The sequence below is a fragment of the Bos taurus genome, chromosome 7 (genome assembly GCF_002263795.3).
Source record: "Bos taurus isolate L1 Dominette 01449 registration number 42190680 breed Hereford chromosome 7, ARS-UCD2.0, whole genome shotgun sequence".
Lineage (NCBI taxonomy): Eukaryota > Metazoa > Chordata > Mammalia > Artiodactyla > Bovidae > Bos > Bos taurus.
In genome coordinates, this window is record NC_037334.1 from 43,510,282 (window position 1) to 43,533,979 (window position 23,698).

General features: G+C 59.3%; 2 protein-coding genes across 4 annotated transcripts; one reads left to right on the forward strand and one right to left on the reverse strand.

The window, feature by feature from the left end:
- The first annotated feature begins 4,192 nt into the window (after nucleotides 1-4,192).
- GRIN3B (glutamate ionotropic receptor NMDA type subunit 3B) lies at nucleotides 4,193-13,476 on the forward strand. Its single transcript, XM_024995110.2, has 9 exons — nucleotides 4,193-4,751; nucleotides 6,507-7,099; nucleotides 7,554-8,586; nucleotides 11,473-11,618; nucleotides 11,703-11,818; nucleotides 11,921-12,072; nucleotides 12,377-12,541; nucleotides 12,644-12,702; nucleotides 12,869-13,476. Exons 1-9 carry the CDS (start codon nucleotides 4,326-4,328, stop codon nucleotides 13,269-13,271), a joined length of 3,093 nt encoding a protein of 1,030 aa, XP_024850878.1. The 5' UTR covers nucleotides 4,193-4,325; the 3' UTR covers nucleotides 13,272-13,476.
- On the reverse strand, nucleotides 13,404-20,275 carry TMEM259 (transmembrane protein 259). 3 transcript variants are annotated; one of them, XM_024995108.2, is made up of 11 exons: nucleotides 19,894-20,275; nucleotides 16,692-16,967; nucleotides 16,148-16,247; nucleotides 15,926-16,036; nucleotides 15,557-15,679; nucleotides 15,371-15,471; nucleotides 15,225-15,282; nucleotides 15,054-15,134; nucleotides 14,833-14,965; nucleotides 14,661-14,760; nucleotides 13,404-14,574 (listed from the first exon to the last, which is right to left on the reverse strand). In XM_024995108.2, the coding sequence occupies exons 1-11, from the start codon at nucleotides 20,137-20,139 to the stop codon at nucleotides 14,029-14,031; spliced, it is 1,875 nt and encodes a 624-aa protein (XP_024850876.1). In that variant the 5' UTR covers nucleotides 20,140-20,275; the 3' UTR covers nucleotides 13,404-14,028. The 3 variants fall into 3 exon arrangements, with proteins under 3 accessions (XP_024850876.1, XP_024850875.1, XP_024850877.1); XM_024995107.2 differs by having other exon boundaries at nucleotides 15,054-15,137; XM_024995109.2 differs by lacking the exon at nucleotides 15,054-15,134.
- Between the last annotated feature and the right edge of the window lie 3,423 nt (nucleotides 20,276-23,698).

The window sequence follows — 23,698 nt, forward strand, 5'->3', positions numbered from 1 at the left end:
CCTTTCGGCCTCCTTGTGCCCCCGCTGGGCTGAGGACCCTCGCCGTGGGACCTGCCAGGGGGATTTGCCACAGCTATCACAGAGTCCGAGTCCCAGACATAATGTCTAGAAGCCTAGGTTCTCACCTGCTCCCTCACCTGCCAGCCCTGTGCAGCTCCCAGGGGGCCAGGCTGTGGGCCAGGTCCCCAGGGCAAGAGTAACTCAGGGACAGCAGGGTGGTTACACCAGGCCTGTCTCCCCAGCCTGGCTCTGGGCAGCCGACTCGGGTGGCAGCCAGTTCTGGGCCAGAGTCATCTCGACCAGAAAGTTCTTGGTGTCAAGGGCCCAAGAGAAGCCAACCACTCCTCCAGCACCACACATACATATACACTGCACGGTAGATGGGGACGCCGCTAGCTGCCAGCCAGAACCTGGAGCCCAGCCCAGACTTGGGCCCTAAGCCTCCCATGGAAGCTTCCAGAAAGTTGCCCCTAAGTGACAGTCTGTTTAATGGTCCAGAAAATCCATGTGACTTAGCCAGTGCTATAGTAACTGCATCTCCTTCTTTTAGCTGATGGGTGTTCTCTCCTGGGGCCCTGCAACCCCCTCACAGCCCACCTTGCCCTCACACCTAGACAGGTTTACTTGGGGCTGTCAGGTGAGGAGTCCTGCACGTTGCAGTCACCCCACACAGAATAAGGTTCCAACAGGCTCTGGGCTCCTGGTTGGTCCCTGGCAGCAGGGTGGGGGAAGGGGACCTGGGGGCTCAGTGTTCCCCTCCTCGCCCCTTGGTCTCCAGGAGGTCTGGAAGGTGGGGAGGGCATCAGGGTTGGCTGAGGCTCCCCCAGGGCCTAGGGCCACCTCTCCTGCCTGGCCCCATGTCCAGGCGCTGCCATCCTGTGCCTGGTGCTTCTCTGCACCCCGGCCATCTGCACTCAGCTCATAGTTCAGTGACTTGGGAGGAGATGCTGGTTCTGGAGACCTGGGTACTGTTCTCTGTATCTGGTCAAGTCCCAGGCAGGAGCTGACAGGGGTCCAGCCTCTGGGGGTCACCTCCACTGGCTCAGGGTTCTTCCCTCAGCAGCAGGGATACTGTTGTCACTGCCCAGAAGTTCCGGGGTGCCCTCAGCACAGCTCTGGACCTTCAGCTGCTGACTTGGGTCCTGGGGTCCCTCCTGGCTTGCCCACCCCATCTGTGGCTGCAGCTGAGGGGACCTTGGCCACTCATGGCTCCTGTGGGGCTGAGGGTGTGCACCCCTGGGCAGGGATGGTGGGGTCCCACCCTGGGGTGGTCACTGTGATGACTCAAGCCTGAGGTAGTCCCAGCAGGGCCTAGGGAGAGCTTTCAATCAATGTGCAACCAGCCTCGCCCGAGCTCTCCTTGCTACCAGTCCATGGGGGCCTGGAAGGTCCCCTTCCCCCTCCACAGGCCACACAGTCCAGAGAAGGTCCCTGGTAGGCTGGAAGGGCTGGAGCCCACTGGCCCCTTTCCCTGAAATCCCCACATGGCCTCAGACAAGCCACACCTCACCCTGAGACTGTGTTGTCACTCAAAGGAAACGTGTACCTCCTTGGTTCGTGAGGAGTTCAGGAGCCAGTGTGCAGCTGTACGGGTGCCCAGCACAGTCAGTACTCCTGTTGCTTGTCTGAGAATCTGTAGAAATCCAACCTGACCCTGAATCCTGGGCCATCACTGCCAGAAGGGGAGGTGTAGACTGCATCTGACATTCTCAGGTGACTGAGTTGATGGAAACCTCTCCTGGCCAGGACAGCCATTATTTAAAAAACAAGTGTCAGGATGTGGTGGAGGTGTCTTCCGAGCACTTGTGCATCATTGGTGGGAAGGTGAAAGGGTACAGCTATTCTAGCAAATAGGAGGGTCATCAGAAAGTTAAGCGTGGAATCACCATGTGTCCCAGCAATCCCTCTACAGGTACCTTGCCCACAGAAATGAAAGCAGGAGGCCTGAAGAGATGTTTACACACCCGTGTTCACATCAGTGTGATTCACAGCAGCCAAAGAGTGGAGACAACCAAATTGTCAAAGATGATGGATGAGTGAGTGGTCCTTTTGCATGGTGGAATATTACTCGGCCTTTAAAAAGAGATTCTGACACCTGCTACAACCTGGTTGGACCTTGAGGATGGACATAATGCTTAGTGAAATAAACCAGACCCAGAAGGAGACACACTGTCTGATTCCATTCACTGGAGGTCCCTAAAGGAGTCAGATCCACAGAGAAAGTAGATGGTGGGGCCAGGGGCTGGTGGAGGAGTTGGGGAGTGTTTCATGGGGACAGAGTTTGTTTGGAAAGATGAAAAAGTTCTGGAGATGACGGTGGGGCTGGTTGCACAACAATGTGAATGCGCTAAATGGCATGAGCTGTAGACTCTAGAAATGGTTGAAATGGTGAATTTTGCATTATATATATTTTACTACATTTAAGGAAAAAACCTCGCCTGTCTTTGTGTATGATGTGAACTACTACCAATGCCCTGTAAAGCTGGGAGCTGAGGCGCAGAGGCCAGGCGCCCACCTCGGGTCACCCAGATGGGGGCAGTCCCAGTTTCCATCAGGTCCCTTCTTCACTGGCCCAGGAGATGGGGAGATAGTGGCCAAGTGGGCCTGGGGGGAGGGGAGATGTGGGGGCTCCCGGGGCTGCCCCCACATGAGTCCCAGGAGGGCCTGAAGAGCCTTCTGGTGTGTGCCTGCTTCCTAGAACCAGCCCTAGCGATGTCTATTGAATGACTGTGCTGAGGGCTATGTTAGGGTGAGGAAGTGTTCCTCCCCAGGCTGGGTCCCTATTTTGGAGGACTCATGCTGGCAAAGGCATCTCTCCCCATGGTGGAATAATGTCCTGGTGGTCCCTGAGGACCCTTTGCAATTTAGCACCTTACCCAGAAGAATGGGGTAGGGGAGGGCTCTCTGGTATGACCGTCATTGTCCTGGGATGCCTGGCCAGGTGGCTGGATGAGGTGGCCTTGTCACCTGGAAGCCAGTCAGCCACCCAGCCCTCATTAGTCATCTCAAAATTCAATCTATGCTGCTGGCATTTTTATTCATCTAATGGAGTTTGTTCCCTGCCTCTCGAACACTGGCTCCAAAATGAGATGATTTTTTTTTTTTTTTTTTTTTTGGCGTGTGAAAAAAATAACTGAGTGTAGACTCATCCATTAGAGCTGGAATGATCTGGACAGATCTGCTGCCCTGTGCCCTGTGGGGTCTTGCCCTCCTGTGGAGGCTTTCTCTGCTCGCCCACCTGGGATGGGAGTGGGAGGAGTCCATGCACTGCACCGCTGGGGCCCTTGCTTGACCAGTGTTCATTGAGCATCTGCTGCATGCCAGGGGCCGTTTCTCACGGGGAGGCACAGAGAACGTAGGAGGCTGAGGGATTGGTAGGTGGCGGGGAGCTATGGAAGGTTCTAGAGCAGTGGAGAGTCATGTAATCAAGTGTCCTTGTCCAAACAGTTGCTCAAGCAGAGTGCCTACTGTGTGCAAGCACTGGAGACACAGCATTAAACAAGCCAGGCTCACTCCTGTCTCCCAGAGTTGACCACTAAATAAAGTAAATAAAGCAAAAAAGATGACAAGTGTGTGATGGAGTTAATGTAGGCAGGGGTGAGGGTGGCTGTTCTGCATCTTTCAGGGAAAATTTTCAAGCAGGGGCATTTGGCATTGGGTCTTGAAGGGTGAAGAAGAATTGTCTGAGTCAAGTTTCCTGCCCACAGCTGGAGGGCATGAGATCTGCCCTATAGGTTCCCATCAGACAAGTCTGCTTCAGTTTCTCCAGCTGCCCACGATGGTAGAGCGCACCCGGGGGGTTGGTCAGGGTAGACACTGTTTCCTGGGGGAGGAACCAGTGCTGCTGTGTGACTGTGGAGGCAAACAGACCCCTTCTGGGCCTTAGTTTCCCTGCCTTATCAATGAGAAATATTTCCAGGCTGGAGGAGGGGGATGAAGGATCCAGGGGTGAGTGTGGGGACCAATTTTGATGCAAAATCCCTCCCTGCTGCTAACCTCCGCTTTCTCATCTGTAGAGTGGGCACAGAGCCAGGGATAGCGGTGGTTAGACCCCACCCCCACCCCCACCCCCGCCTGTTGAGATCATCTGAGCCTCAGTTTCTCCCCCTGCGTCGTGGATCCGATTCCTCCCAAGTGGCTTCCCTGGCACTAGGGGACCAGGAGGGGCGAGGGCGGGCGAAGGCGGGCAAAGGCGGGTGGACTCCGGCAGGGAGGGAGGAGCCGGCCCGGCAGGGGCGGAGAGGGTGCGGCGTGGGCGCGCGAGATCCTGCCTCCCGGGGTGCCATCCGCGGCTCCGCCCCGTGGAACCCGCCGGCAACTTTGGGATGGAGTTTGTGCCGGCGCTGTGGCTCGGCCTGGCGCTGGTGCTGGGGCCGGGGCCCGCCGGGGGCCACCCGCACCCGTGCGGCGTCCTGGCACGCCTGGGGGGCTCGGTGCGCCTGGGCGTCCTCCTGCCCCGCGCGCCCGCCGCCCGCGCCCGCGCCCGCGCCGCCCTAGCCCGGGCCTCCCTGGGGCCGCGGCTGCCCCACAACCTGAGCCTGGAGCTGGTAGCCGCCTCTCCCCCCGCCCGCGACCCCGCCTCGCTAGCCCGCGGTCTGTGCCAGGTGTTGGCGGCACCGGGAGTGGCGGCCCTTATCGCCTTCCCCGAGACGCGACCCGAGCTGCTGCAGCTGCACTTTCTGGCGTCCGCCACCGAGACCCCCGTGCTCAGCGTGCTGCGGCGAGAAGCGCGCGCGCCCCTCGGCTCCCCGGTACGCGCGGGGATCCGGGGCCGGATGGGAGAGGCCCCGGGAAGCTCCTGGGGCGTGGGGTCCGGGGGTCTGTAGACAGTCCTTGGGACGCACGGGACTCGGACTTCTGGACCGTAGAAGAGCGGAGACTCGGAGTCCGGATGACAGAGGCCCAGGATCCCTGGACCACGGATGTCCCCGGGGCTCAGGGACCCGGAATGGAAGACTGGAGCCCTGGGACGCAGGGACCTAGAGCCACGGACCTGCGGCTTGGGACCCCGCGGGACGCCTCTGGACTCCAGACGGCTGATCCCACAGGGCGCTTCCCTGGGCCTTGGAAGTGTAGACCCCCTGGGAGCGGGACCCCCTTGTAGGGTCCGAGGGCGCCTTCGGATCCCCACCCGGCGGGATCGCGAGGCTGGGATGGGGAAGCGGGTCTCCCTGTCCCCTCTCCAGGGGCAACAGTTTCAGAGGCTGAAGTTGGAAGCCTTCCTCCCGTCAGCATCCTCCCAGAGGCCCTCGAGGCTAGGCCGCCCCCACCCACAGCCTCCTTGACCCACAGCCTCCTCCCCCAGACATCAAAACCCTCGTCTTCCTCCACCACTCCTCGACCTTGGAGTTCATTCTCTCTTCTTATTTCCACCCCTAGACTGGAATTTGGGTCCGAATAAGTAGACAATGGGACAAAGAGGAGAGAGGGTGACTGGCAGGGCTCTGGGGACCCCGCGATGCCCCAGGGAGAGACCCCTCCTCTCAGGATACAACGTTGGGAGGGGCCCAACGCCCGGCTGTGGGGTCTGGTAGGGGGCCTCCCAAGCCACCTTGAAGCCCCCTCCAGGTCTTCCTTCTTCTGAGGGCGGGGAGACCCTGATCCTAGCGGAGGCCTGGGGTCTCTTTAACCCACCTCCACTCCGTTCCTGCCCCTTCCCAGTGGGAGAGATGCAGGACCCAAATCCAAGCCTGTGGGCCCTCTGCAGCCAGATCCAGGAACTGCACCCCTGCAGTTGGACCTGTCAGGCTTTGTGGGGATAATGGCTTGCCCCCTCTTTCCCTTTCCCCCTCCTTGCCTACGCCAGGGACTGAGCAGTAGTCTCCAGCCTTTCTCCGGGCACTCAGCACCCTGTCCCCACCCAGACAACATCCTGCCTATCCTAGGTGTCTGGTAAAGTTCTCATCCCACACTGAAAGCAAATCCAGGAGAACTTTCGGGGTGTCCTGGGCACAAAGTGGGGCCCTTCAGTGCCTGGTTGGCCTGGGTACGTCTGAATAGAGAGATGGTATGGAGATGGGTTTTGAAGGATGTGTAGGAGTTGGCTGACCTAGATGAGGAAAGGTCTTCCAGCTGGGGAATCCAAAAAGCCTCAGAGTGACTGGAGTCAAAAGAGCAGGCCCTGCAGGTCAAGGCAGGGCCACCCTTTGTGCTGATGGCGATGGGGAGCCACAGAGGGGTATAGAGCAGGGGCTGGGGTGGGAGGAGGTAGACTCAAGGTCCTTTGAGTAGCTAGCGGCAGCCAGGGGACGGGGACGCAGCCTGTAGCACCTGTCAGGAGCAGGTGCTGTGTGCACCCCTGGCACTCCTGGGGGCACTAGCAGACGGGGACGGGGGGCTGGGGGAAGGCCCTGGTCCCCGCAGCTGTACTCCTGGGCTGCCATAAGGCCCACTCCCGACATCGGCTCAAGGTGATATGTGTTTATTGGACATGTACAGATGGGGGTGGGAAGAGTGTGGTGGGACTGTGAGGTCGCCAGCCCTAACTTGACCAACCCCTCTGCCAGAACCCGTTCCACCTGCAGCTGGACTGGGCCAGCCCCCTTGAGACACTGCTGGATGTGCTGGTATCCGTGCTGCAGGCTCACACCTGGGAGGACATCGGCCTGGTGCTCTGCTGCGTACGTGACCCTGGCAGCCTGGTGGTCCTGTGGACAAGCCGGGCGGGCCGGGCCCCGAAGCTTGTGCTGGACCTGAGCCGGCAGGAGCTGGGTGATGCAGGGCTGAGCGCACGCCTGGCACTCCTGGGGGCACCAGCTGGAGGGAAGGCCCCGGTCCCCGCAGCCGTACTCCTAGGCTGCGATGTGGCCCACTCCCAACAGGTGCTGCAGGCTGCACCCCCTGGTCCCCGCTGGCTGATGGGCACACCGCTGCCCGCTGAGGCCCTGCCCACTGAGGGCCTGCCACCTGGAGTGTTGGCACTGGGTGAGGTGGCCCGGCCCCCGCTAGAGGTTGCCATCCAAGATGTGGTGGAACTAGTGGCCCGTGCGCTGGACAGTGCTGCCCGAGTGCAGCCAGAGCACACCCTGCTTCCCGCCACAGTCAACTGCAGTGACCTACCGCCACCAGAGCCCGAGTCTTCGGGCCGCCTCTTGACACGGTGAGCAGGGCCCTGGCTGCGGGAAGCCACCTCTGCCAGTGGGCCATGACAGGTGACAAGATCGAGTGTTTGCTGTGATCTTGCATGAAAGCAAAACCTAAGAAGAGGATTCTGCAGGGCTGGGGTGGGGGCTTTGGGAGAAGAGGGAAGGGAGGAGAAGAAATGAGTGAGACTGCTGAAATCAGTCACCTTCTGATCGCCAGGGCCCTCAAGGGGGACACCGCCCGGGAACCAGAAGGCCCCACCTGGGCCTCTGAACTGGGCAGCAGCCCTTGGCTCAGGGCTGGGACGTCGCCCCAGTCCCCAGGGCGTGGGTACCCCGCTTGGAAGGGGTCGTGGAATGGGGGGCTCAATAGAGCCTCCAGTGGCCCTGGGTGAGTCTGAGCCGCAAGGCCAAGGGTCTCACCTGCAGGGAGGGATCCCTCTACCCTGACGCCGCCCCCACCCCTACCAGGTTCCTGGCCAACACATCCTTCTGGGGCCGCACAGGGCCGGTGTGGGTAACCAACTCCTCGCAGGTGCACATCTCCCGGCGCTTCCGCCTGTGGAGCCTCCGCCGGGACCTGAGGGGCGCTCCGGCCTGGGCCACGCTGGGTCGCTGGCAGGACGGGCAGCTGGAGTCGGAGGCGTGGGGTGCAGCCGAACGGCCCCCACCACTGCCAGGCGCCCAGGAGCGGCCCAAGCTGCGGGTGGTGACGCTGGTGGAGCATCCGTTTGTGTTCGCCCGCCAGCCAGACGAAGATGGGCGGTGCCCGGCAGGGCAACTGTGCCTGGCCCCTGGCATCAATGATTCGGCCGCTCTGGACGCACTCTTTGCCGCGCTGGCCGACGGCTCAGCACCCCGCGCACTGCGTAGGTGCTGCTACGGCTACTGCATCGACCTGCTGGAGCGCCTGGCGGAGGATGCACCCTTCGACTTCGAGCTCTACATCGTGGGCGACGGCAAGTACGGCGCGCTGCGCGACGGCCGCTGGACCGGCCTGGTGGGCGACCTGCTGGCCGGCCGGGCGCACATGGCCGTCACCAGCTTCAGCATCAATTCGGCCCGCTCACAGGTGGTGGACTTCACCAGCCCTTTCTTCTCCACCAGCCTGGGCATCATGGTGCGCGCACGCGACACGGCGTCGCCCATTGGCGCCTTCATGTGGCCGCTGCACTGGTCCATGTGGCTGGGCGTCTTCGCTGCGCTGCACCTGACCGCACTCTTCCTCACCCTCTACGAGTGGCGCAGCCCCTTCGGCCTAACACCCCGCGGACGCAACCGGGACACCGTGTTCTCCTACTCCTCTGCCCTCAACCTCTGCTATGCCATCCTCTTTGGACGCACGGTATCCAGCAAGACGCCCAAGTGCCCAACGGGCCGCCTCCTCATGAACCTGTGGGCCATCTTCTGCCTGCTCGTGCTGTCCAGCTACACAGCCAACCTGGCTGCCGTCATGGTTGGGGACAAGACTTTCGAGGAGCTGTCTGGGATCCACGACCCCAAGGTGGGCAACTGCAAGGGGTTTGTGGTCAGAGCTGAGAAGTCTAATCCCCCCACCCCCATCCTCACCCCAGAGAGGGCAGCTGTTCCTTCTCTCAAACTCATACTGAGCCCAGCCCCAAGCTGGGACAACACAGGCAAGGGTGCTGGTGAGAACTGAGAGAGAAGCAAAAAGGATGGTGTGTGAGGTGGTGCTCAAGTTCCAGGCAGGGACTCCCATGGCAGTCCAGTGGCTAAGACTACGTGCTCCCAATGTAGGGGGCCTGGGTTCCATCGGTGGTTGGGGAACTAGATCTCATATGCCACAACTAAGATCCAGCGCAGCCCCCCAAAAAAGGACCATGGAGGAAAATTAGAGTTGGGGACACAGGGCACGATGGAGTGGAAGATTTCTCCAGTGGGGGTCAGGAATGCCTCTGAGAGGCGTGACATATGAGGTGCTTGGTATCAGGGAGGAATGTGGTAAGCAGTGGCAACCTGTGCAAAGGCCCTGGGGCAGGACTGTGCTTGATGTATTGGAGGAGCAGCGAGGAAGCCTTGTGTCTGGAGAAGAGGGGTTGAGGAGGGTAGAGGGAGGAGGGGAGGGCAGGAAGGGGACAGGGGAGGGCCTGCAGGTGTGGGAGGATGTGGCCCTTGAAAATAGCTTGGTTAGAATTTTCTCCAGGAGTCCTAGAGGACTGTGGGCAGAGCAGGGCATACCCTGGCCTACATATTTTTCTCTTTTATTTTTTATTTTTATCTTTTTTTATTTTTCTCTTTTAATGAAAAAAATTTTAATATTCTGGAACAAGAACAACCATGAATGAAACCATTGCCCAGCTCTAAAATAACTCCTGGCCAGTTTCATTCACACACCAACCCCAGTCACTGAATTATCCTAAAGTAAGACCCAGGCCTCCTGTCATTTCATTATGAATATTTGGGAAATTTAAACATCAGGGACCCATTTTCTCAGTTGTCTTCGCCCAACCCTGCCACAGTTTGTTTGAATCTGGATCCAAAATGCACAGACATCGAGGATGGCAGAAACCTCTTAGTTATTGAATCAAACTTAGGTCCACTCACTGGTGGGCAGTGAGACCATTCTATTGACATGGGGTCATGGCAAAGGAAACCACGGGGTTTATCGCAGGTGCCAAGCAAGGAGTCCAGGCAGCTAGTGCTTAAGACCCAAACGCCTAGGTGGCCCTTAGGGAAAAGTGGTTTTCCTTTGTTTTTTAATATTGGGTAAAAGACTTTAAAGACAGGGTGAGGGAGGCGGGGTTTTAGGATGTGTACCCTGTACCCTGATCAGGTGGTGGACATTCTTCTGACTGGTTGGTGGTGAGGTAGTCAGGAGTCAACATCATTAACCCTCTGGTTCTAATTAGCCTAGGGCCTCTGTGCTTATGGGCAGCATAGTTAACTTCTACCATCTGGGGGCGGAGGTGGGGGAAACAGCTTAAAGGACCTCTGGCTCAGGATTTTTTTTTTTTTTTTTTTTCTTTTTTTGGTCACACTGTATGGTATATGGGCTGTTAGTTCCCTGACCAGGGACTGAATCCATGTTCCCTGCAGTAGAAGTGCAGAATCTTACCCCTGGACCACCGAGGATCCGCTGGCTCTGGATATTAGCTATAGCACCTGAGAAGGAATTAAAAGTCCTTGGTTTTAATGACTAAACTATTTTTGTCTTGACTCTTTTCCTTTGTTTCTGTATTTTGTCATTTCTTTGATTTATTCTTTTGAACTCAGGGAAGACCTAGGAGGCTATTTCCTATAGACAAAAGGCAGGCAGAGGACAAGGGGGTGGTCTGTCCTGAGAAGGCCCCAGAGGGTTATTTTGACACTCCTGTCTTTTTCACTAGTGATTTGTTTGTTGAAGTTGTTTTGTGTTTTGCCCCATAGTATCTCCCAGTGTTTGGATCTGGCTGATCTTGTCTCTGAGTGGTGTTTAGCCTCTTCTGTCCACTCCCAATCCAGGGCTTCCCAGTTAGCGATAATGGTAAAGAATCCACCTGCCAATCCAGAAGACATATTAGGAGACATGGGTTTGATCCCTGGGTCAGGAAGATTCTCTAGAGGAGACAATGGCAATCCACTCCAGTATTCTTGCCTGAAGAATCCCATGAACAGAGGAGCATGGCAGGCTATACAGTCCATAGCGTCGCAAAGAGTTGGACATGACTGAAGCAACTTAGCACACATGCTGCCCGCCCAATCCACCACCACCCCAGTGTCCTCTGTAAACCATTAAGGAGATCTAGATGGGCCAGCCACTCTCCACATGTGGCTACTTTTTAAATTGATTAATTGAAAGCATGCAACAGCCATTTGAGAACAGCACAGTTGTAGAGCCTTTTCTTCCACAGAAAATTGTGGACAGCCCTGCTTACCTCAGGTCCAGCTTTTTGGAGGTTCATAGCCCCACCAAGGAGGCCCCGGTCAGTGTGGCCTCAGTTCAGTTCAATTCAGTCGCTCAGTCCTGTCAGACTCTTTGTTACCCCATGGATTGCAGCATGACAGGTTTCCCTGTCCATCATCAACTCCTGGAACTTGCTCAGACTCCTGTCCATCGAGTCGGTGATGCCATCCAACCATGTCATCTTTTGTTGTCCCCTTCTCCTCTTGCCTTCAATTTTCCCCAGCATCAGGGTCTTTTCCAAGGAGTCAGTTCTTTGCATCAGGTGGCCAAAGTATTGGAGTTTCAGCTTCAGCCTAAGTCCTTCCAATGAATATTCAGGACTGATTTTCTTTAGGATTGACTGGTTGGATCTCCTTGCTGTCCAAGGGACTCTCAACTCCAACACCACAGTTCAAAAGCATCAATTCTTCGGCGAAAGTGGGGTGCGAGGGGGGAGCGGGGGCAGGGGTCGAGGCCCTTCTGTGTTGACTGGGCACTGGCCCGCAGCTGCACCACCCGTCTCAGGGCTTCCGTTTCGGCACGGTGTGGGAGAGCAGCGCTGAGGCCTACATCAAGAAAAGCTTCCCGGAGATGTACTCGCACGTGCGGCGCCATAGTGCACCTACCACTCCCCACGGCGTCGCCATGCTTACGTGAGGAGGGCGCGCGGGGCGGGGCGCGGGGCGGGGCCACGCGGGCGGGCGCGGGTGCTCATCCTGTCCCCATGCCCTCCTCAGGAGCGATCCCCCCAAGCTCAATGCCTTCATCATGGACAAGTCGCTCCTGGACTATGAGGTGTCCATCGACGCGGACTGCAGGCTGCTGACCGTGGGCAAACCCTTTGTCATCGAGGGTGAGGAGTCCCCAGAACCAGTGATCTGCGGGCTCCAGGAGGGTTCCGCTCCTCTGGGTCTGCGTCCAGCCTGGTCCCAACCCACTGCCCGGCCTCCCCCAGGCTATGGTATCGGACTCCCTAGAAATTCACCGCTCACCTCCAACCTGTCCGAATTCATCAGCCGCTACAAGTCCTCCGGCTTCATCGACTTACTGCACGACAAGTGGTACAAGATGGTGCCTTGTGGGAAGCGGGTCTTCGCCGTGACGGAGGTGCGGCAGGTCCCCCGCATGTGGGGTGGGGTCGGCGTGGGGAAGCCCCCGAACCTCCGTGGTCCTTCACCAGGGTAGTCAACCTCTGCTCATTCCCAAGACCAGTGTATTTGCCTGCTTTTGTGCATTCTATTCATCCTACAAAACCCCAGCTCTAGTGCCCTCTTGTCCATGAAACCTCTGAAAATGTAGCCCCAGGCCCTTCTCTCTGGCCCAACTTCTGTTCCCGCTCCCTTCCAAGGTCCGGGCTCCCCCGGGGTCTGCTATGACCTGGAGGGACTATGTGCCTGCATCCTGCCCACAGACCCTGCAGATGGGCGTCTACCACTTCTCCGGACTCTTCGTGCTGCTCTGCCTGGGTCTGGGTAGTGCTCTGCTCAGCTCCCTGGGTGAGCACGTCTTCTACCACCTGGCACTGCCGCGCATCCGAAGGGGCAACAAGCTGCAGTACTGGCTGCACACGAGCCAGGTGAGGAGCTGGCCAACCCAGCCGGCGGTGGGGCGGGAGCCGGGCTTGGGGCGGGGGGGAGGGGGGCCTGTCTTCCCGCTGAGCCAAATTCTTGGCTCCTAGAGAATTCATCGCGCCCTCAACACAGAGCCACCAGAGGGGCAGGAGGAGGCGGAGTCAAGGTAAGGGGCTTGGGGGGCGGTTCTCCACCCCAGCAACTCCCACACCTGCCCTCCGACCTCGACTGGGTCCACACCTTCCACTGGCGGCCTCCTCAGGAACTTTGACCCTAAAGGGCAGACGGGGACTGTGGGTAGGACGTGGCTGCCCAGCCCATCCATCCCCCAGGGGTCTCGAGGAGCCGCAGAACAACACACAGGCCGCCCCCGCGGGCCCGGGGGGCTGGACACGGATTCGCCGGGCCGCGGTGAGGGAGCGTCGCGTGCGTTTCCTGCTGGAGCATACTGTGGTCTCTGCCTCTCCTCCCGACGCGGCCGTCCCAGATGCGGATCCGGCCGCGCCACCCGAGGCCCCAGTGTGCTCCAATGGCCCGCCCGCGGAGCTGCGGTCTGGCGCCCCACTCCCCAGGGAGCTGGAGGAGCTGGAGCAGCGAATCGCGGGCGCGCAGGAGAGGCTCCGCCAGGCGCTGCTGCGGCGCAGGGCGCTCCTGGCCCAGCTTGGGGACAGCACCTGCGAGCCGCCGTGCACATGGCTTCTGGCCTGCGAGGAAGCACCGGAGGTGGCCTCCTGAAGTGGGATCCAGCCCTTCTCCACCTGCAGTGCCTGCTCCGAAGGGGGGCCACCCGTCCATAGGGTGGAACCTCCCTTCCCGCGCGGCTCTCCAGGATCCCCCCACCCCACCCCCCAACACACAGACGCTGGCTGGACGCTGTCAACAGTTTATTCTATATACAAACACCATTTTGTACACTGCAATTAAATAAGAGTGGAATGAGCGCTCTTCTGCATTCCTCACAGAGTGATTGGGTTGGGTCACCGGCCATCTCCCCACCCACAGCAGGGCAGAACCCTGGTTCCCCTGGCTGCCTTAGATGTTGGCGTCTATGCGCCATCGGGGCCGAGCTCCACATTCCCGGGCCCCCAGCCCGGGCACGTAGGGTGGCCATGGAAAGGCACTGGGCATGACAGAGCACCAGCTAAGCCAGCCCCACCCGATGCTTTGCTCCGGGGCAGCTTGCTCCAGACCTTTCACCACCCTTTCAGAACCTTCCATGGAGCCCCCACCCCTTCTACCCTGGTTCACAGGCTGGTCTTGATTTACTAGCTGAGGAGACCCACCAGGGACAGAGACAGGCTGTAGGCCGGCCCCATGCCCTGGGGGAGAAACGCCTGCCTCCCAGCAAACCTGATGGACCCCAAACCACCCAAGGCAGGCTGAGCATTCCCAGAGCCACTGGGGACAGTCTCCCTGACCCCCAAGGGCTCCAGCCAGGTCACACCCAGCTGGCTTGGAAAGCCAGGGATAGAGGCAGTCAGCTGCCCAGGGCTCAGGAGCCGACCTCCGACGGTGTGTCCACTAGATCGGTAGACACAGGGTTGGGCCTGCCCCCGCCGGTGGTCTGAGAGACTGCATCAGACCCTGGAGAGTTGCTTGCAGGGGCACTGTCCTGGGGGGCCCGTAGGAGCCCCCCACTAGGGCTCAGGGGGCTGCCTGGCCGCCGGTCCAGGAGAGAGGCGCTCAGGCCAGACAGGAAGGAGGCGTCTGTGATGATGGCAGCCGTCTCTGCCATCCAACCCAGGTCACCACTGGCTGCTGCAGCCACTGAGGCCGCTGCGGCCACCAGGGAGCTAGGTGCCTCAGCCATGGGCCCGGGGCCCCCGCCAGCACCTGGCAAGCCAGGGCCCAGGGCAGGGGACTGGCTGGCAGCGTCGGGGGTGATAGGTGGGATGCCTCCATTGTTGTTCAGGTCGTCTGGCAGGGCTGTGGGGGTGCCGGGGCCCAGTGGTGGTGTCTGCAGCAGCATCTCCTGGACACGGATCTGCTGCAGGATGGCAGGTAGTTCGTAGTGGTGGAAGAAGTAGATCATGGAATGCTGCGGGGGGTAGGCACTGGGTCAGGCAAGGGACCCCCAAAAGGCTGGACCCTCGGGCCGCCAGTCCCAAGGAAAGCCCACCTCACCTGGATGAAGAGCCAGGAGGTGACGAGTGCCAGGCTGCTGTACTGCCCGTTGAAGCGATAGTGGTAAGCGTAGAAGGCAAAGTGGTACAGGTAGAAGAACCTGCAAGGGGAACAATGAGGTGCTGCCCACCCGGCTGCCTCCACCCCGGACCACATGGCCACTGGTGCCCACCGAAGCCAGTGCCGCTTGCTGGTGTTGGTGTGGCAGCAGATGGCGTCATACTGGTCAGCCAGCCACACGATGAGGATGATGTAGAAGGCCGTGGTGGTGTCATTGAAGAACTCAGACATGATCGCCTCCATTCCTGGTGGGGGGAGACAGGAGCCACCAGTTGAGGTGGGTGGCCAGCATGCCAGGTAAGGGGGCAGGGTGTGGGGGCGCAGGGTCCTCACCCACGAGGGCCAGGATGACGGTCAGCAGGGGCGCTGCGGGGAAGGCGATGGCCATGTTCATCTCCAGCATCTGCAGCAGGTCCACTGCGGGAGAGGGTGGCGGGCGGGCAGACCGGGTGAGGCGCCCGGAATGGGGGAGGGGCAAGGGAGATGGCCAGAGGGGACACTCACCAATGAAAACGAAGATCTGATGGTGGGAGTAGCGCAGCAACATGGACACGCTCAGGGTCTGCAAGTGGGTCACCGTGAGGCCTTGGATGGCTGCCCCGCCCCTCCAGCCCCACCCCACCCCACCCCACCCTGCCTGAGGCACTCACAAAGATGACCATGATGACGAAGGCGGCCAGGTAGGACGTGCGGGCCATCCACATGCTCACGAAGCGGTAGTGCTCCCCGGACACCACATTCCTCAGGAAGCCTGCAAGAGGGGTGGAGTGAAAGAGGCAGTGAGCAAGCACCTCAGCCCAAGCCCCACCTAAACAGGCCCCGCCTTCGCCCCGCACCTTTGTTCTCCTCGTTCTCCGCCAGGCCCTTCACGCTGGACATGAGGATGTCATCATAGCCCAGGAACTCAGCCAGCAGCAGGCGGCTGAAGCGGTCACCAAAGCACTGGTCCCGCGTGGGATCTGTGGGCAGGACCGGGACAGGGATGTTAGTCCAGGGCTGCAGAACTCCACTGCCCAGCAGAGCTGTGACTGACAAGTGTGGAGGAATGGAGCCTTGGGAAGTTTCCTGCAATTGGGCAGCAAGGGCAACCCTGAGACCTTGGACACAAGTGCTTCTGGGTCACCTCTCCCCAAGGAAAATACCCAAGATTGAGGAGGAAGGAGCTCCCTCCCCTGGGCCTTGCTCTGCTCGGCAGGGGCACTCACCCAGCGTGACCACCATTACGGGGATGCTGAGCCGCTGGCGTGTGGCCTGCGACAACCTCAGGAAGCCATACTCCAGCGAGTACTCCACGATGTACTCGTCTTGTGGCCAGGCTGCGTGCAGGGACGGCTGGTCAGCAAAGGAGCCCTCTCCTGGAAGGGCTTGGGGGACTGTACCACACCCCCACCACCATCACTGGACGTAGCCCCAGGGAGTGGTGGTACCTTTTGGGGGCGTCTCAGGGAATGGGAACTCCTGGCTGTCATTTAAGGCCTTGGGGCCACCTGGTGGCTTGAACACCTTGGGCTCGATGTCCAGTTCAAACTGCAGAGTGAGAGGCAGAGGTCAGCAGGCCCTTGGTACCTAAGGGTTGGCCTGAAGGTCTCTGCACCCCCCAATGGAAGGAGATGTACTGCTGACCCATGAAAGCCCTAACCCCAACACTGAGCTCCCTGAGATTTCTGGGTGAGGGTGTGAGGGATAGGATCAGTGAGGTGGGGCCTCCTGCTGGGTCTGTACCAACACTCCGCCCACACCCACCCCTGGCCTCTGGCCACCTGAGCACAGCCTTCCCTCTAGGTTCCCCATCCTGTAGGCAGCCACACCACCAAGGATGGCCAGAATCACCTCAGAGCTCTAAGCCCAAAACCTGCTTCTCAGCCTGTCTGCCCTCAGCACCCCAGAACCAGGCCTTCAGTAAACAGCTGGGAAACAGCCCAGCAGATCAGGAGTGTCTCCTGCAGCCCTGACCACGCCCCGGCTGCTCACCTTGATGGAGCTATTCCCGAACATGTCCATGGTCAGCTCCTCCTCCTCCTCCTCCTCTAGCTCCAGGCCATCTGGCTCCATGGCCAGGCCAGGGAAGCTGCCATGGCCACCATCACAGAACTGCAGGAAGACGGGCGCGCGGCTCGAGTTGTGCTGCACCTCTACCCGCAGGATGCCCTCACGGGGCCACTTGTCACGCACGTGCTCCAGGCAGTTGATGGGTGAGCGGGAGAAGACGATGTGGATGTAGGCCAGGACAAAGAGCACGAACAGGGCCTGCAGGGCAGGGAGTGGTCAGGGGGGAGCTGCCTGGGACCCGCCCCCCCAGATGGAGGATCCTTCCCAGTACAGGCCCCCACAGCTGTAGAGCCTCCCACAGGCCAGCCTGCACCGGGGCCAGAGATGTGGCCACAGGCTCAGTGTCCCTGGGAACCCCAACCACCTCTCCACAACGTGTATGGGGACCTGTGAGCTGACGATGGGAGTCAGCAAAGTGTGGGGCCTACAGTGGCAGAAGGCTGCGGTCAGAGCTGACCCACAGCTCCAGCTGTGTTCCCTGGGCCCCAATGACCAGCAGGAGCCATGTCCAGGACACTGTTCACCCTCGGCCATGAGGACAACATTGCACCACATGCTGAGACATCACAGAAAGTGCTGACATGCAGGTGGCACGATGCCAGGGGCTGCCTGGGCTCGTCCCTGCAAGGCACGTGCCTGCCATCATCTCCAGTTTGCAGACAGGAAACCAAGGCAGAGGCCACACAGCCAGGAGAGGGTGGAGCCAGGAGTTAAACCTGGAGGAAACACCAGGCAGGGTATCTAGGTTCTGAGAGGGGCATATGGATAGATGGGGGACCTGTGACCTCAGAGTGGCCAAGTCCCCACTGTCACCCTGAAGTCCCCTCCAGCGCCCCTCACAACCCCCCTACCATGAACTGAAACCCCAGGTAGGGTCCATCACCCTGACCAATTGGATGGGTGCCTAGAGATGGGCCAAGAGTCTCGCCCCACTGGACAAGGCCTGCCCCTGAGCTGGACCTGGTTCCCCACGGCCTCCATGGAACAAGCTGGCAAACAGCTGCCTCCTAAGACCCTATCGGCAGACACACCCGGTGGCCCCGCCCCCTTATCCCCCTCAGCATTTCAGGAATCCATCCAAGGCCTTTTCTGTCCTCTGCCTGGCAGCTGGCCTGGCCATATCACAGGCCCTGGGTACTCTAGCCCCCAACCTCTGGTACCCTGTGACTGAACATTCCACCTCACTGGCAACGCTGTCCCGCCAGCTCCAGGGCCTTTGCACACGCCATCCCTGCACCCACCTCCTTCCTCCCAGCCTGAGGCTGTCTGCTCTGACTTGGACCCTGCCCTGGTGGCTGCTGCCTCTCCCCTCTTCCTCCTGGTCAGCCACTCATCTCTGGTCCCAAAGATTGGCACAAGGTGGCAGGGGGCACGTGGTGGCAGGGAGCAAGGCGGGGGCGGGAGGGGGTGGGAACCAGCTCTGCAGGTGGGACCAGAACAGGTGCCACAGGAAGAGGCGACCAAGTGAGGTGGGGAGGGGAACTTGATCTCTGCAGCAAGAGTCCAGAAGCTAGGCAGCCGGAAAGCAAAGAAGAGAGCTTTCTGGAACTCAGGCAACCTCAGAGATTGGCTAACTCAGCCTTCACTTTGCAAAGGAGGGAAACCAAAAGCACCAGGGGTCAGGGAAGGACCTGAGAATTGAGGGGGGCCTTCTGGCCGCAGCTCCATGGAGAGAAAAGATGTAGGGAGCTAAGGGTGGCCTGATCCCACGGGCCCCCACACCAGGGGCACAGCCTGGATGTGTGGCCTGTCTGCCCAGTCGGCCCAATCCCTGACTTGCTCCTTGGTCCCAAATTGGGAAGCAAGTGAAAGGACAAAGCCAAGGCCTCAGGCCAGACTCTTAGGAAGGCTGAGGTCCGTGGGGGCCCACTTCACACAGGGCACTCACTCCCTCGGGTGACACGGGCTCCTCCTGAGGGTGCAGGGAGGCCAGGGCTTCCTTCCAGGAGGCAACCACGCCCACACCCGGCCTTCTGCCCACTCTCAAGCTGCTCATGGGTCCCACACACCAGGTAAGGGAAGCCCTACTGAGGAACCCTCCAGAGTCGAGGCCCCTGGAGGGGGACACCTGCTGCTGCTCAGGAAATGGGAGGCTCAGTGGGGACCCACTCCCAGGTCTGTAGGACAGCCCTGCACGCACCCCTGCTACCCAACCCCAAAGAGCTGGTGGCTCCCAACCTCGCTGGCCCGTGCCTCACCTGCCTCAGACCCTTTTCTGTGGACAAGGAATTCAAGTTCCCTCGTAAGTCGGCAACCGTAGCCCCGGCCCCCACCCAGGGGGCCCCCCAGGACAGGACACAAACAGGACCAGCCATTTCTCCATTTCCTCAGACCCGCCAGACAGCCGGGGTCCGGCACCCAGCGGCTCCCTCCCTGAGTAAGACCCCTCCTTGGAGGGACCCGCGCCGGCCCTCCAGGAACCGGCGAACCGCCTGCACAGCCGAGGGAGGACGAGGGGCGGGTCCGCGGGACGCCCCTCACCGAGCCACCAGTGGCACCGCTGGCTGGGGCTCTGCCAGGAACCCTGGTGACGTGATCTCGGCCTGGTCACCTTCCCCCAGAGGTTCAGAAGGAGTAGAATCTGAGTTGGAGCAGAAGGGTCCAGGAGGCTCGCCCCAAGAAAAAGGGGGAGAGAAAAGTGGGGAGCAGCTTCCGGTGCAGGTGGGCGGTCCGGGGGTGTGTCCAAAGAGGCGGCAGTGGCGGTAGGGCCCGGAATCCCCGGGTATGTGATTCGCGGAGAGGTCAGGTTCGTAGTGGGGACGGGGTCGTCCCGGGATGAGGATCCCAGGCGACAGGGTCGAGGGTCGCGGGACTGGGCTCCGGTCTCCCGAGGTGGGGACGCCAGGAAGGGCGAGGCCAGCGGTGGGGTGCGGCCTGGAGGGGCTGGGAGTGAGTTCCTGGAATCGGGATTAGGGGTCACTAACTCGGGGAGGCTCGGGCCTTGCCGGGTAGAAGTTTCTGGGAAGGGTGACGGGGGTGGCAGGCTTAAGGGAAGGGTCACAACCGGCCCCGCCGGGTCTATGCCTCCGGGAGGGAGAGGCACGCTGCCCCGGACGGAGTCAGAGGTCGAAACTCAGGGGTAAGGGGTCCATCCGCTGGGGTTAAGGGTCAGGGCTGCGGTCACCTTGAGCAACACGAAAAACTCGAAGAGTCGACGGAAGGCGGGCGGGAAGAGGCGCGAGTAGGTGACAGCCATCTTGAAGAAGAGCGCGTGGAAAAGCCGGTCGCGCACGTTGATGAGAGGATTGGGGTTGAGGTTGGGGGTGCGAGGCCCGCGCGCGGGGGCCTGGCCGCCGCCGCCACCGCCGCCACCGCCACCACCGCCGTTGGGCCCAGGCCCCGGGGCCCCGGGTGCCGCGTGCTCCGACATGCCGCCCAGCGTAGCACCCTAACGGCCCGCGGCTCCCCGAGGGCGCCTCCTGGCCGCCATCGGCAATCTTCGCCGCCGCCGCGCTCCTCACGGCCGCCGGGCCGCCGCCGCCATCTTCCGCCTCCGCACCCCAGCTGACGCCAGCGAGTCGCCGCGAAGGCTAGAGCGGCCTTCTTGCGCTCGCGGGGCACTCTGGGAAGCCGGCGGTCGGCCTGCGGTGGCTCCGCCTTCTGGAGTCTCAGCCGGCTCGGGAGCGCCGAGGGGTGGGGCTGCGTCTGGCCTCGGTCTTTTGCATATTGCCCCCAGTAGCCTCCACCTCTGCAATTCGAGCGTCAAAATTAGTCAATATCTGAGGCGTTTAGAAGTGATAAAATATACTGAAAGGAAATACGACTGTTGGAGCTGTTTTCTACGTTGCACTCTAGAAAACTATACTGAAAATAGGCTCACAGTAGAGTGTTCTGGCTGAAAAATGATTTGATTTGCGGTCTTTAAATTACGTCCCCAGAAAGCGTGTGCGGAATTCTCCTTTCGGCCGGGACCGCTGTTCCCCTAAGCCGACTAACCTGATGTGCCGTGACGTCATAAAGGCCCGTGATGTTGCAGGGCCTTGCTTAAGTACCACCTCCCCCTTCTCGCGGAGGTCGGTGAATGGAAGGACTGGCGGACCTCTCACCCTCTCTGCACTTGGTGGCGGTCCGGGGGATTTTAGGGGTCCAGAAGAGGCTAAGTGAACTACTTTTGCCCAACCTTCCAGCCTTCGGTCCGTTCCCGACTTTTGGTTGTTCAGTCGCTCAGTCTTATTGGACTCTGCGATCTCATGGACTGCAGCACGCCAGTCTTCCCTCTCCTTCACAATCTCCAGAATTTTGCTCAAACTCGTATCCACTGAGTCGGTGATGCCATCCAACCGTCTCATCCTGACTAGGTTTTCCTTTTGATAACGCGGGCCGCTCAGCACCACCCGTCTCTCTCCGGCTCTTAGGGCGCCAGACCTGCCGTTCCAGTCATTCCAGGACGGCTGAGCGGACAGCCCTTTGTCAACTAAAGCGGGATCGCAAATGGTCTATACCTGACCATGCCCTCCTTGTTGACTGCCCGAGATGTCCCAGACCTGAGAGCCCACATATGGACTACAGACATGCTCATTCATTCATCTTTGAAAAGCCCGGGCGCCTCCTAGCAGCCACGGTAGTAACAGAATCCAACATTCACTAAGCACTTATTGTATGCCAGGTACAGTACTTCCACCCCATTCTCCAAAGCAAGAACGGGTGGGCTGCAGCCTGGAGCATGGAAGGGCAGGAGGAGCCAGAGGCTGGGTGTGGGAGAGGACACCTGAGTACAGACGTTGGGGAAGGACACCCAGGGAACATTAAGAAGGGACAGTCAGGGTCTCTGAGAAAGACCAGGGTGTGAGGCAGGCATGGCGGGGAGGAGACTTTTCAGCTGTTCTAGAGCCTCAGAGAACTTTCCAGACCTACCTGCCTGGCTTCATAATCCAGGGAGCCCCACTTCCTTGAGGTGGACAGGAAGCTGAGGTCATCCCATCTCTGCCTGTTTCATAGAGAATGCCCTGTATGGGGGCCTAGCATACAGTGGCTGCTCAACCAATGCACATTCTTGACACTGTTACAGGTCACCCCCAGATCATTTATTGGTCACAAAAGGAGAACACAAACTCATCTTTTATAATGGTGAGGCCAATTGATGTACCCTTGACCTGGGGAGAAAACCCAGCCACTCAGTGGGGGTGAGTGAGGAGGCTGTGGGTCCCTGAAATGTGCAGCGAGGTCTAATGCATTAGCTATATGTGACTCCTAAGTTCTGGAAATGTGGCCAGTGCAGCTGAGGAATGGAATTTTAAACTTTATTTTTATTGAGGTAATTTGTATTGAAGTAGGGCCGTGTGGCAAGCGACTGCTGTACCAGTAATCCCCGTCTAGCGCTTACTTCCATGTTAGGGAGACACTCGACCCAGGGGAGCAAATGAAAGTTACTGTCACAAAAAAGGAAAATGGGGGGAAACAGTTCTAAATCTGAGACAAAGATGCGGAGAAGGACCAGGCTCCGCACTTCTGGGGACAGTCGGAGACTTTATTTTACTTTATTTTATTCTTTTTTAATTGGAGGATAACTGTTTTACAATGTTGTGCTGGTTTCTGCTGTTTTTTGGTTTGGGTTCATCTTCTGTTGGGGACTTCAGAAGATGGCTGGATCTCACAGAACGCTGTGAGTGTCACTTGGGACCTGTCTGGGATGTGTGAGTGGCATTGGAGCTGGGAGCCCTGCTTACGGCTTACTGAGAAGGTTCTAGAGGGGAGACAGTGAACAAGCCAAGCGGAGTTTCAGGTAGAGAGCACCGCGGGAGCAAAGGCCCTGAGGCAAGCCTGTGGCTGATTATTGGAGGCAGAGCGAGGAGAAGCCCCATGCCTCTGGAACACAGTGAGCTAGGGAGACCTGGGGACCTGGAGGACACCTTTGTTGAGGGGTGATAGGGAGCCTGGCGGATTGTGAGCAAGGGAGATGCTGACCTGAGTTAACAGGCTTGTCATTTTACTGTAACTATCATTGTTTTCTTGTTACTGCATCATTTGGCGCATAGGACCCCCAGGGTCTCATGCAAAGCCCAGAAGGCCTTCATCGCACCTGCAGCCCCTTGTGCTCACCCACCCAGACCCTGGGGCCCAGCACCCAAGGCTGAGGCTCCAGGGTTTCCTGCAACCCTGAGTCCTCCAGCCGTGGCCCCCATCCCAGAGTACCTGAATCTGTCCCCAGTGAGCCTGCGTCACTCCACAGCCCTCCTTACCCCTACAGTGTCCCCAGGGTCAGTCCTGGACGGAGAGATGGGCGCCAGCGTTCAAGGCTGTAGGGCAACTGCAGAGGCCCCAGGCCTCTTGGCCAGGTTCCGAGGCTGAGCCAAAATTCCTGAGATTTTGACATGCCCTTATCTCAGCTGACCGGGAATTTGAACCCAGGTGGGGCCCACTGAGGTTGTAAGATTACACAGAACCACATAGTTCTGTAAGCCTCAGGTCCTGAGGGGAGTTTCTCAAATTATAATATTCTAAGCTTTTGGAACCTCAGGGTTTTGAATTTTCATATGTCTGATCTGAATTTCTGGGTTTCAGGAGGCTAAGAATATAGTGTGTTCTCAGTTGTTCAGTTGTGTTCGACTCCTTGCTATCCCATGGGCTATAGCCCACCAGGCTGGCTCGAGCCTCCTTCCCACTACTGCCAGCCCCCACAGTGCCCTGGTCCTGCCCCCTGTGGAATCTGCAAGGAGTCCACCAGTACAGCCCCCACCCAAACAACTCCCCACCTAGACACTGAGAAACCACCCTGTTCCCATACTCAGCCACACTGTCTGGTTGACCACTGGTCCCTATTTCACAGATACTGAAACTGAGACCCGGATGGGAAGGGACTCACCCAAGACCATCCAGCTAGGACTTGAGCTCTGAAGAAAGGAGCCTTCACATAGCATAGAAGATGCATAGTCAGAGAAAGAGTCAATAGACATTGAGAAAGTGGGGCACTGGGGAGGGGTGTTCCTGGG